Source organism: Pempheris klunzingeri, chromosome 16, assembly GCF_042242105.1.
Source record: "Pempheris klunzingeri isolate RE-2024b chromosome 16, fPemKlu1.hap1, whole genome shotgun sequence".
Classification (NCBI taxonomy): Eukaryota; Metazoa; Chordata; class Actinopteri; order Acropomatiformes; family Pempheridae; genus Pempheris; species Pempheris klunzingeri.
Window position 1 is genome coordinate 19,878,670 of NC_092027.1, and position 12,089 is coordinate 19,890,758.

Sequence of the window (12,089 nt, forward strand, 5' to 3'; positions counted from 1 at the left end):
TCTAATCATAAGGATCTGCACTTAACACTCCTGTGTTCAATTTATCAAGTTCAAACACCCAGCGATGTGATGTGTCTTTAGTCCTTCAGCTTTTTCACTGAATCCATGGCTGTTACTGCTACAGCTGTTAAGACTGAACCAAAACAGCAAGCTCAAAAATGCTAATGAACCCTTTAAAAGACGGGATAATCATCTGTGGGTTTGCCAAAGTGACACTCCTTCTTGATCTAATATCATACAAATATAATTTAATATCATACTCATTTATAATATACTCTTAGATAGCTCAAGCTATCAAAAAGGGCCTCACACTAAAAAGACTGGGACATCAGATATAGACTTCACTAGAACTGCTAGCCCGGTTTGGCAGTTTTGCATATTCATGTTATCCATTTCATGTGTCTGGCCAATCCAGACACATTAGCCCTACTCCAGTTTGGGCTATAAAATACATCCTCTTGGTTGCAGTCATATTTCACAGCCGTAAGGTCTCATCTGTCTCAGCTCCCAAGCATTGAGAATAAAACAGCAGATAAGGCTCGACAATTCTCACCGCCGGGTTAATATGTACCCTCCACCTTTTTAAGGGACCAAAAGTAATTGGACAAACCAACATAATCATAAATCAAACTGTCACTTTTAATATTTGGTTGCAAATCCTTTGCAGTCAATGACAGCCTGAAGTGTGGAACCCATAGACATCACCAGACGCTGGGGTTCGTCCCTGGTGATGCTCTGCCAGGCCTCTACTGCAGCTGTCTTCAGTTCCTGCTTGTTCTTGGGGCCTTTTCCCTTCAGTTTTGTCTTCAGCAAGTGAAATGCATGCTCAATTGTTTTTCCTTCTGGAGTCATCCTGCATCAGTTCCAGGAGGCTTGTCTCCACTTTATGTTGCTATATAAATAAAAGATTGAAGATTGATTGATAGTTTAGGAACCACCAGTGGGCCTGCATTCTGGGAGCGCAGTGCACTTGTGGGGTAGTACGGTACTATGATCTCTTTAAGACATAATGGAGCCTGACCATTGTAGACCATTGGAGCCTGCCACATGGGTCATGTGATAGAGTCCACATTTGATCTTCCTGCGTGATCGAGTCATTTGACTAATGCCGAAATGCTGCAGATGTTTGTTTTTTTTGTTGCTGAGGTCAAAAGGTTCATGAGGATGCAATAAACTTTGAGCTTGTTATTTAAGACAGCCTGTCCTGCTGAACGTTCCTTTTCCATCAGATGAGGACACGTCTGAAGTAGTGACTGTGCAATGGAGCCACTATTCCACTAGATGACAGCAGCACGCAATACATTTTGTAGAAGTGACTGCAGGAACAATCCAGAGAAATCTTGAAATACCAACAATCTTAAAATCCACTAAATAATCACTGGAAACGTCAGACAGCATGTCACTGCCAGCTGAAAGCAGGACACATCAAGTACTGATTCAGTTATGGACCATAACTGTTCATGTATATGAACAAATATCCAATATCTGCTTATTCAATGTGCAGTACTAATATTAAAGGCATTCACATATTTCTAATACATGTTTGAATATACTGTGCAATATAAACACATATATTCAACATGGAAACATGTATTTTACATGTGGCATTTTAATTTGATCATACCTGAGAACTATTATGAAAATGTAATGCATGTTTCCTAATATAGGAATGCACAGTATGAATCAGAGCTACAGTATGCAGCTCGCAGGGACAACAAAGCATCACATGTGATGTTTAGTTAGAATATTTTAAAGTTCTGTTACTATGTAAGATACTCAGATAGGAAAACCATCTGTTTTAGGAGGCAGCATCGTTTAAATCATACATTAAATGAACAGGAAGTTATGTAAAAGTAATGGCTTATATTTATTGCTGTTTTATTCAATCATATTTATGAAGCCCCCCCCCCTCTTGTTTTAGGTGAGAGCCTTGATATATTGGTGCATAATCAAGAAACACTAATGAAAATAGAAATAGAAATATTTACAATGCAGAATATGAGACAACATAATTCAACAATAATGTGATATGTCAGATATGTCAAAATATACCTACACTGTCTCTGTTTCTACTCTGTTTCTATTGCATTCTGATAAGTATTTGGTCTAAATGTGGAATATATCATTGAATATAATAAATATCGATGTAACGTTTGAGGGCTAGTGGAAGCAGCATGGCTGGACACGGGTGACAGCTTGTGGTTTCCAGATCAGGGACAGGACAGGATCCTGACAGGCAGGAAGGGAATATAGGCAAGGACGCAACATATATGATCTAACTGAGGTGCTGGGGCTTAAGAGCGGGTATGTGTCGTGTCGGGGCACAGGAGGGCATGAGGGGGTCAGTGAGGGACAGGTGTGCAGGGGAGAGCAGGATTAGGTGACTGGGCAAGGGAGGGAAACTCTGATGGCATCTGGTGGAAAATGAGCGTCCAACAGAGGGACTAGACTAGAGGGAAGAGGATAGAGGGAGGGGGCAGGTGTCACCGTGACAGAAATAATCGTGACCTCAGAGCTGAAACTGACAGTGATTCACACAAACAGACTGATCGCACTGAAATACATGAAATGACCGCGACTACCTGGTGACTAACCAATCAGAGATGGGCCAGGCCTCAGCCTAACCAATCAGGCAGGGGGAAACCTCGTGGGCTACTTCTGGACCCAAAATCAAGATGCTGACAGCTGCTCCACTGGTGTCATTATTCTTTTATATATTTATATTTTTACTAGTTTATTCTTATTCTTTTTGGAGCTGTGTGTAACAAAAGCAATTTCCCCCTGGGGATTATTATTAAAGGAATTCTGATTGTGATTCTGCCGGCACCATAGGAAGTCAATTAGGATCCCTGGTTCAACAACATCACGCACTGGGTGGGGGTAGACAGGTGACGCAGTATAAAGAGCAACAGACTTACATCACGTATGGAATGTGACATAAGTTATGTTCATAATGCAACTTAACTTAGGTGAGATGTTCATTTAAACCTATACCTAACCAAACCGCGTGACATGCCTCCACCATGTCATGCAGTGTCTCGGCCATCTCAAATGTTTCTGTGAGGTCGGGTTTAATGTGAACGGTTTTGCTCGTGGCGTCGCACCCACGGTCTCCCCTCCCCTCCCCTCCCCTCCCACCGCACAGAGCATTTTAGCCTCTATCAGCTCCTTGTTTTGTTTTTTATGACCCACAGACTGCACTTTCACTTCCCCCGGCAGCAGCAGTCACCTGGTTTTAGTGAAAAAGCTCGAACAAGTGGTAGAACTGGTGAAGACCAAAACAGAGTTAAAAAGGTGGGTGAACATGACTTACTTACAGTCAGGTAGTTGGTCCCATGGCCCCCCCCAAATCCAGTGTTAACTCCCCCGATTATGTAGTGCATGATCTTCCAACCAAGGGAATAATAGAGGTTTGTATAGTTATGCATGTGCAGCTGAATGCAGTGATTAATTTTCTTTCAACCAAACGTGAAGTCACCAGCTCACGGTCTCTTGTTGTGGCTCTCGATGGATCTCTATTCTCCACAAAATGACCAACAAACTCGATCTGTGACAGGAAGTACGTTTTTTTCCACATGACGTTGGCGTTGTAATGTGGATCTGATCTGATTACTACACCAAACAAGGACTCCGTTCTGTTTCAGCCCCCTTTTAAAAGCGTCACTGTGGAGCAGCCGAGGCAGCAGCACCGTGCCCCGGCACCTCATGTCCATCAGTAGAGGAAGATGGCAGCTCATACGAGCAACACAGAGGCCTGGCTTACATAATTCAAGAGCGCAGCCTTCATGAGCTTTACAGCTGAGATCTTATCATCCTCTCAGCTGTCAGAGCAGATGAGCGTTACAGCACAGCCTCTGAAGAGCTGGGTCATTTGGACAGGGGGAGCGGATGCTGCACTTATTTGCATTGATGAAAATTCACACACGGCAGGAACATCTGTCAATTTCTCTTTATTTTATATACATATAGAAAATGTTTGGCACATTTCTTTTTAAAGTACATTATACATATTTTGAAACATTTTTATGGCTCTATCACTTACCGGTTACTATCATACATTGATAAACTAAAACCCAAAAAGGCAATCTTGGCACTTCTTCACATTCATCAGGAAACTTTGCTCCACAACTGACCAACACCCAGAAGGATCCAGGCATGACTGAGAGTCTGATGTCATCCGTGCTCATCTTCGCTGTGACGGTGGATGTCGTCACCGCTCGTGTTTGGGCATAATGTCTCCTCTGTCCACCACTGCCATACCAGGCCTGCTCAGCTCCTTCTGGGTTACGTCTGCATAAAACTCAGCCACCACGGGGCAGTGGTCCGATGCCACGCCGCCCCACGACCAGTTGTCCGGGATCCAGGGGTTGGTCAAGCCCTCCCGCACCACCATGCAGTGGCCTGTCGGAGGAAAAGGCGCGGAGAGACGGTATGTCAGCAGACACGTGGGACCGGATGCACTGAACACAGACTGAATGTAAGATCGTAGCAAGAAGAAGTCTGATTGAGCTCTGCTTGAAATGGCCACTGGACTTCACTCATCTTAGATTTAAAAAAAAAAAAAAGGGGGAACCAGGTGCCTCGTATCACTACATGTGGGTTAAAACTGAACAGTCACTGGTCATTGCAGAACAATCGAGTCGAGTCAGACAAAAGTCTAAAAGTCATCACACATGGACGATAGAAAAATAAATAGCAGGGCTTGAATATTTAATTATCAGGCCTGTGCATCAAAAGTACTTGGCTTTGAAATCATTCTCATGCCCCGTCATCTTAACTCTCACAATCCTGAAAGTCTCACTTCTTCATTTGGGATTTGTAATTTGATTTTTAAAGACGTCTGACTTGACGTCTCAAATAACTGCACTGACTGACTTGAGACTTGGCTGAGTCATCTCAAATGGCTGAGGACTTGGATGAGATGTGTTTTAGTTGGCTTGGACTTATCTTGAATATCTTGAATCTACAATTGACTTGCACTTAGTTTGCAGACTTTACTTAAACTTGACTTGAATATCTGATAGACTCGACTCTAACTTGTGATAACTGACTTGGACAAATGGGATGAGGTGCATTCAGACCAATCGTAGACGAAACAAAGTCAATGCAAATTCATGCCAGGTGGTCCAACGGACACACGTGTGCATCTGTTACACAGACGCATCTGTGTGAATTGAACAAAAGATTTCCATGACTGTGCGTGTGAAGTGTGAAATGTTCATCTGGGACTTGATTCCACAAGTGATTACGACTGTCTGAGAGCAGCCACGTGTGCACCTACCGGAATAGATCTTCTTGAGGGAGCGGCTCACCCAGATGTTGTCCAGGCAGCGGGTGCCCTGCGGGGAGCGGGTGCTGATGTTGGTGAACTGGGTGGATGGTACCAGGGCACAGAGCTTCTCCTTTCTCAGCATGTCCAGCTCTGAGCTCTGAGGAGGACAGCCAAAGTCTCCCAGCACCACCAGCTCCTTCTCACCTACGGAGAGACATACGGGGGGGGGGGGGGGGCACCGGAGGTTACGATCTGTCTGTCACTTCAGCGTCTGACGTGTGGTGTGATGTGTGGGAGGCGGCTGGTCTGACCTGACAGACTGACCTTTGAGTGTTTCCTGGATGCTGGGAGAGAGGCGCTGACACTTGGCTTCGTCTGTGCTGTGGCTCTTTCCGTTGGACTCTCCTGATGCAGCTGTGCCCTGCATGTGGACGTTCACCACCGTCAGCTCGTATGAACCAACCTGATGGGAAAAGCCAGTCAGCGTCGGGGGAAATATGTGCGCATGAGCGTTTGGTGAACAGTTTAGAATAAAACAGATGGTCATAATCTGGGTCTTATTTTTCACTTACAGTAAAGTGAGCCAGGTAGAGTTGAGGGTGTGCATGATTCCCGTTGCCATTGACAACAGGAGAATTCAGGACTGCAGCATCCCTCAGGTCAATACCAGATGAACTGTCCCACAGAAAGCCGGAGTAGCTCACTCCCTGGGAAAAGCGGATCATGAGAAATTGAGTCAGATATTTTTATTTATTTATTTTTTTCAAACTCTTCACACTGCCCTACTTAAATAGCCTCAAAACCATTACTGCTGAATGACCACTTATTAACGTGCAGTTCACTGTATCACTCAGGAGTGCAGGGGATGCTGTTTATAGCCCCATAAGCAGCACCAATAAATGTTATGACAGTATGTGACCTACTAAATTCTGAGCTGAGTGGTGAGTATCAGTCGGCCACAGAGACGAGCTACAACCACTGTCAATGCAAATGTTTCATGGAGTCTTTTCTACAGCGCTGTGGGAGCACGCTGTGTAGGAGGGCCTCATTTCAGACACGGAGGTGAAAGATCAGCTAAGCCACAGTTATCAAACTGCTATTAAAGACGACAGTTTGGTGATAGAAAACATTCACTGAGGTGAGACTATCCTGAAGAGATCTCTGTGGGGGAAACTCAACACTTAGGATGCAGAATTAGAATACAGATTTAAATAACGCAGGTCATTAATTCGTTCCCTTTTCAAGAACACTATGGAGAAATGTTTGACTGGCTGAATGAAAACCACGATAACCCTTAAGTACTAACATGACACGCTTTCATGCTGGCAGATAGACAGCTGTTGTAATCTTGTCGTAATCTTACGAGACAGAGGCCACTAACATGCAGCTGACCCAGCTCAGGTTGTCACTGTGAACAAACACAGCTATCGGAGGGAACGACATCACCTCTTTTGGTCATGACATGTCACTCCCATGGCGAGCCTGGATTGGTGGCCAGGGTTGGACATATTATGTCATCCCCAGATATGGAAATATGTACCGTTTATGTTATTTTTGTTAGTGTTATTTGTGACTAAATCTTTGGGGACTTCACACTAATAACTCTGAACCAAGTGTCCAAAGGTAAACACAGCAGCAGATGTCTGTCCCACCACATTCAGTGTAAATGTACGTTTCAGACGAAGCACCATCAAAGATAGCTGCTGTACCTTGCTGGAGCGTCCGGCGGGTTTTTCAGACACAGCACTTTTCCACAGCCCTCGTGGCCACTTCCACCTCCGTACGCTGGCCAGGGTTCCTTGGTTTAACTCCACACAGAACTGCGACATAAAACAGAGAGAACATTTTGTCAGCACTACGCACAGACACCAGATTATTTGGCAGGGATATAAATGTGGATTGTAATTTTAGTCCCCCTCCCCCCGGAGGAACAGCCAGTTTTTTGTTATTTTGATAAAAATATACCAATAATGGAGTTTTTTTTTTTTTTTTGCAAACAATTTTGTTACTATTTTCCATAATTCCTACTCTATGTTAAAACTATATCACAGTGAATGTTTCTGAAAAGGAAAAGATAAACAGGGCCTAGTGGAACAGAAGCTAGCCTTTACAACACAATATAGGCACCTATGGGTGTCTATCTATGGGTGTACTCACATCGGTATGATACTGCACATTTGAGTTATTGCTGTGATCACAAGCCAGCCTCTGATTCGCTTCTTATCTTTCTGTCCACACAGAGTGCTGTTCTTTACTTTTAACACCTGAGGGCAGATCAACTGCTCTTCAGCAAAAAACAGATTTTGCTTAACAGTCACTGAGACTGAGGTTATTGAAGTTCAGTGAACTCAAATAACCTCATTTCATCTCACAGAGGAAATACAGCGAGAAAGAGGAAGCCTCTTATGTGGACATCACTGAGGGGGGGGGGGCTAAATCAGGAGCGCTGTAATGTTCTGGAGCAGTGGCAAAGGTAACTCAGAGAGGAAGAGGAAGTGAGGGATCAGCACAGGAGGACATGTTCACGAAAGCTCAGGTTGCCGCTCGGGCTGACCTGCCGGCGGCTCTAAATTCACCCCAGGCTCCCTGTGTGACAGCGGGAGAGTCAGAGGAACCCCACCTTGTGTACACACACACAAACATGACACCCACACTGAAATGACACCCATTAATATTTAAAGTGAGATTGTGCAACATTTTAATAAATCAGTAGAATAATTAACGTCGACCACAGTAGAGCAGGAACTTGATAGCTCTGACGCAGCTACAAAGGCGGTTAGAGTGCCTCAGGACAAATATCCTGTTAGTCCAGCAGTGTACAGAGCTAACTAAACATAGTAGCTTGATTATTCTTCCAGACTCTCAAAAACAGCAACAACAAATAAGTAAACTGTGGCTCTGAATAAATAGTCAGCATGCACACGTTCATGATTTTTGTTCACGAATTACTCATCCGTGCACAGGAACCAACAGCGTTCACACATTAACATATGTTTGAGTGTCAAAGCAAACACAAAGCTGTTCAACAGGTGAACAGGAGACACTTGTCCACCGCCGCCACGGACATGTACACCAGCAGAAGCAAGAAAATCTGCATCATGAAGGAGCCCACCCACCCTGCACACACTCTCTTCGACCCTCTCCTCACCCTCTCCGGAGCATCCGGAGCAAGACCACCAGGCTGAGACTGCTGAACTCTGGTGGTGCTCTGTAGATCCCATGCCCCCCCCCCAAAAGGGACAACAACAACAACATTTGTTATATTGATATCCATCTTGGCTGAAAACGGGACCTGAGAAAGTAATTTCGTACCTCCCCATGTGTAAACGTGTGACGGTATGACAAATGAAGTTCCTTGAATCTAAAGCGTGTCTGCCCATCTCCATCCTAAAAGACAGCAAACCTTACATGAAAATCCAAACAGCTCATTTGGCTGGAGGTCAGCTGAGAGAACGTCACCCCTGCAGCTCGGTCAGGGCGACAGAGGGCTGACGGCGGCCATGAGTGCTATACTTTTTATTACACAGAGTAAAGTACAGGGTACTGGCAGCTAGTGTGAACAGTACCCAACCCCGATGGCGAGAGAGTTCATCAAAGCTCCGGTCCTTCCATACCGCCGGGCATGAACTGCATAGCTTGTGGCCACACTGTTGGACAGGTCGATGGATACTAGTGTCGGTACATTTTGTCCACACAGGGACAGACACACAAGGCCAGATAACACTAATTAACACTGAGGAACTGTTACAACGTCTGTCAGGTCATCTCACGGCGCTGCCACAGCTCTATCGGTGAGAAGTACGGTCACAGTGAACTGCACTCTGCTTTCACTCGCCCATCACTGACTAAGTAAGAATATTAATAATAAAGCAATTTTACACTGCCAGGAGGTTAGAAACCCCCAGCAGGATTTACTTTCAGTGGCAGTCCCCAGGGGCCGTTGAGCCTGTATACTGTACAAGGATGAATTGCTCAGATGTATAACTTTGCCAAAACACAAAACACCCTCATAATTGAGCCTGTGAGGACCAAAGTGCAGGCGCAGCGTGCACTCAGGGGCCCTGGCAGAGAGCCCAGGCGTGGAGGAATCGCCTGGCAGGGCTGGAGAGTCCTCCTGTGACACCTGGACTAGTCCAGGTACAGGAAGAGACGCTGAAGTCTGGCTCATTTCTCACTGCCAACGATTCAATTATTTGATAACTGGGCAGAGTGTCAGTGTTACAGTGACACACTGACGCTGAGATGAAGGGGGACCACAGACTGCAGTCCCTCTACATTTGTCACTACAAGCAGTACTTTACACATTACAAGTAGTTAATGGAGTCATTATATTAAAGCGCGATTAGTGCTGCTTTAATTGATTTAATTATCTTAATGGCTCGATGCTCTATCCTCACTCTGAGAATCCGTGCGACCCCACTACTGATTCAGCAAAGGCTGAGATACATTCAGTGAAACGACTGAAGCCTCTCTCACTTCCCCCAGGTTAAAACCACTCGTGGACAGTCCGACTGCAAAGAAACACGAGCGAAGGCAAAAAGAATTGGACTGCCCCTTCGAAGTGGGACAGACAAATGAAGAAACGCATGTGCCAACAACAGTGAACTCACTGACCCTTCAGAGGGGAGGCAGATGACTGTGCCTGGGGAGGCCGGCACCCACACAACACAAAACAGCAGAGAGAGTGTGTGTGTGTGTGTGTGTGCTTTTAAAGAATTTATGGGGTGGAAAGCTGGGCCGTTTGTCCAGTTATTGCATGATCATTTTGGTATTTGCACAAAGGCTGTTCGATAGTAACGAGTGGGGACTTTTACAATATGAATCATCACGAGTTTGAAACCTAGCCGCAGACAGAAGGTTCCTTAGCGACGAAGAAGACAACAGTCTAAAACCGGCACACGCTCTGTGTGTGTGACTAATCACAGACGTCCTGCAGTGAGATTTTCACTAAATGTAACATGTAGATTTGTGTCTGTACTTCCACAGTGTAAGCTGTTCTAGGGTCTTCTGAGGATGTGGCTACAAGGTCGTTATCCCTGCTCAGCTCCACTGCCTCTTTCCAGAATTTGGATTTTTTCGGCTCTAGTAACTGGCATGATGGAGGCCAACAGTAAACTTCAATCCGGCCTTCAAAACGCTGCCTTAACAGACTTTGGACGATGGACTCTCTAGTCTATAGCCAAACATTACCCTGTGCTCCATAAAGTGGAATGCAGCCCATTTGCATTAGTAAAATCCTTCCTAGAGTCCTCTGGTCCAGAGCAGGAACTGGCAGGCTGAGCTCAGTCAGGCCAAGCAGCAGCTCACTGCCAGCTAGTCTGGATATGGATTTGACACATCCCCTTTTCACTATGATTTCAATGGGAACTGAAATCATACTGCTGTATGAGAGCTGTGTGTTCAGCTAGATGACACTGATGAATGGATGGATGGATGGATGGATGGATACATTTTGCTGGGCAAATATGGTTGAAATCAATATCACAGTATTAATAAAGATATTTTCTGATATCAGTATATATCATAATACATTAAAAAAGTCACACGGATCAATCAAAAGTCAATCTGTTCAATGCAATAAAATGCTTCCATTATTTCTCAGGAGGAGACCAAACTCTGTGTATGTTCATATGTAAAACAAGGATTTTCTAACATGAGACATGTGACTATATTTTCACAACACGATTCCAATTCATGTTGCTGAGCGTTAATATTAAATGATCAATCTTCTGATGACATTTTATTTTTAGAACAATGTTGACCAAGCAAGGGGTAAAGTCCCATGAAAAATCATTTCGATCATAATGTGTCAAAGAACACATAAACGGTACCAGTTAAAAGTTATACCACATCTTCTCATTCAACGGTCATTTACTTCAGGGCGGCTGTGGCCCAGAGGTGGAGTGGATCAGAATGTCAGCCGTTCGATCCTCGGCTCCTATGAGTCAGCATGTCCAAGTGTCCCTGGGTAAGACACAGAACCCCAACTTGCTCCTGAAGCAGCTTCAGTGTGTGAATGTGTGTGAAAGAACAGTCTCCTCCAGCTTAGATTCCTCCTGGATGAATGATGTGTGAATGAGGATGTGATGGAAAAGTACTTTGAGGAGTTGAAATGACCAGAAAGCTGCTGTACAGATACAGAGCATTTACCATTTTTATTATTTTCTACATTGTGGATTAATTTTGAAGACATCTTTGACGGAACACATATGGAATTATGTAGCAAACAAACCAGAATGTGTTTTATACTTTAGATTCTTCAAATTAGCCACCTTTTGCTTTGCTTTGAACCACACACGTCCGTCTGCTCACCTTTTCTGTGTCCCACAAAGACATGGCGGGTGGAACCAAACATCTCAAATTTGGACTCATCAGACCAAAATACAGATCTCCGCTGGTCTAATGTCCATTCCTTGTGTTTCTAGGCTCAAGCACTTCTCTTGTTCTTCCTCAGTAGTGTTACACACGTGTTAATTGAAAACCATCCAGGTGACGACCTCATGGAGCTGAATGAGAGAATGCCAAGAGCTGCCATCACAGCAAAAGGTGGCTACTTTGAAGAGTCTAAAATCTAAAACATATTCTGGTTTGTTTCACACTTTTTTGTTGCCTACATAATAGTTTTGATGTCTTCAGTATGAATCTACAATGTAGAAAACAATACAAATAAAGAAAAACCATTGATTGAGAAGATGTGTCCAAACTTTTGACTTGTACTGTGTAGACAATAAATAAAGAAGTAATTTGCCCAAATGTTCTTGAACAGTGTAATTAATAAACATATTTGCACTATGGGTTAACACACACTTTCTTCTAT

The 12,089-nt window shown here is 44.3% G+C and overlaps 1 protein-coding gene across 1 annotated transcript in view; it reads right to left on the bottom strand.

Annotated features, from left to right (window-relative positions):
• Positions 1 to 3,934: 3,934 nt before the first annotated feature.
• The window catches only part of eepd1 (endonuclease/exonuclease/phosphatase family domain containing 1), a 25,277-nt gene continuing 17,122 nt past the window's right edge, over positions 3,935 to 12,089 (bottom strand). Inside the window, exons 3-7 of the mRNA XM_070847090.1 lie at positions 6,982 to 7,092; positions 5,845 to 5,979; positions 5,597 to 5,735; positions 5,282 to 5,476; positions 3,935 to 4,401 (exon numbers count right to left, since the gene is read on the bottom strand). Of these exons, the coding sequence (XP_070703191.1) occupies positions 4,211 to 4,401; positions 5,282 to 5,476; positions 5,597 to 5,735; positions 5,845 to 5,979; positions 6,982 to 7,092 (771 nt within the window). The 3' untranslated portion in view covers positions 3,935 to 4,210. The remainder of the gene's footprint in view (positions 4,402 to 5,281; positions 5,477 to 5,596; positions 5,736 to 5,844; positions 5,980 to 6,981; positions 7,093 to 12,089) is intronic.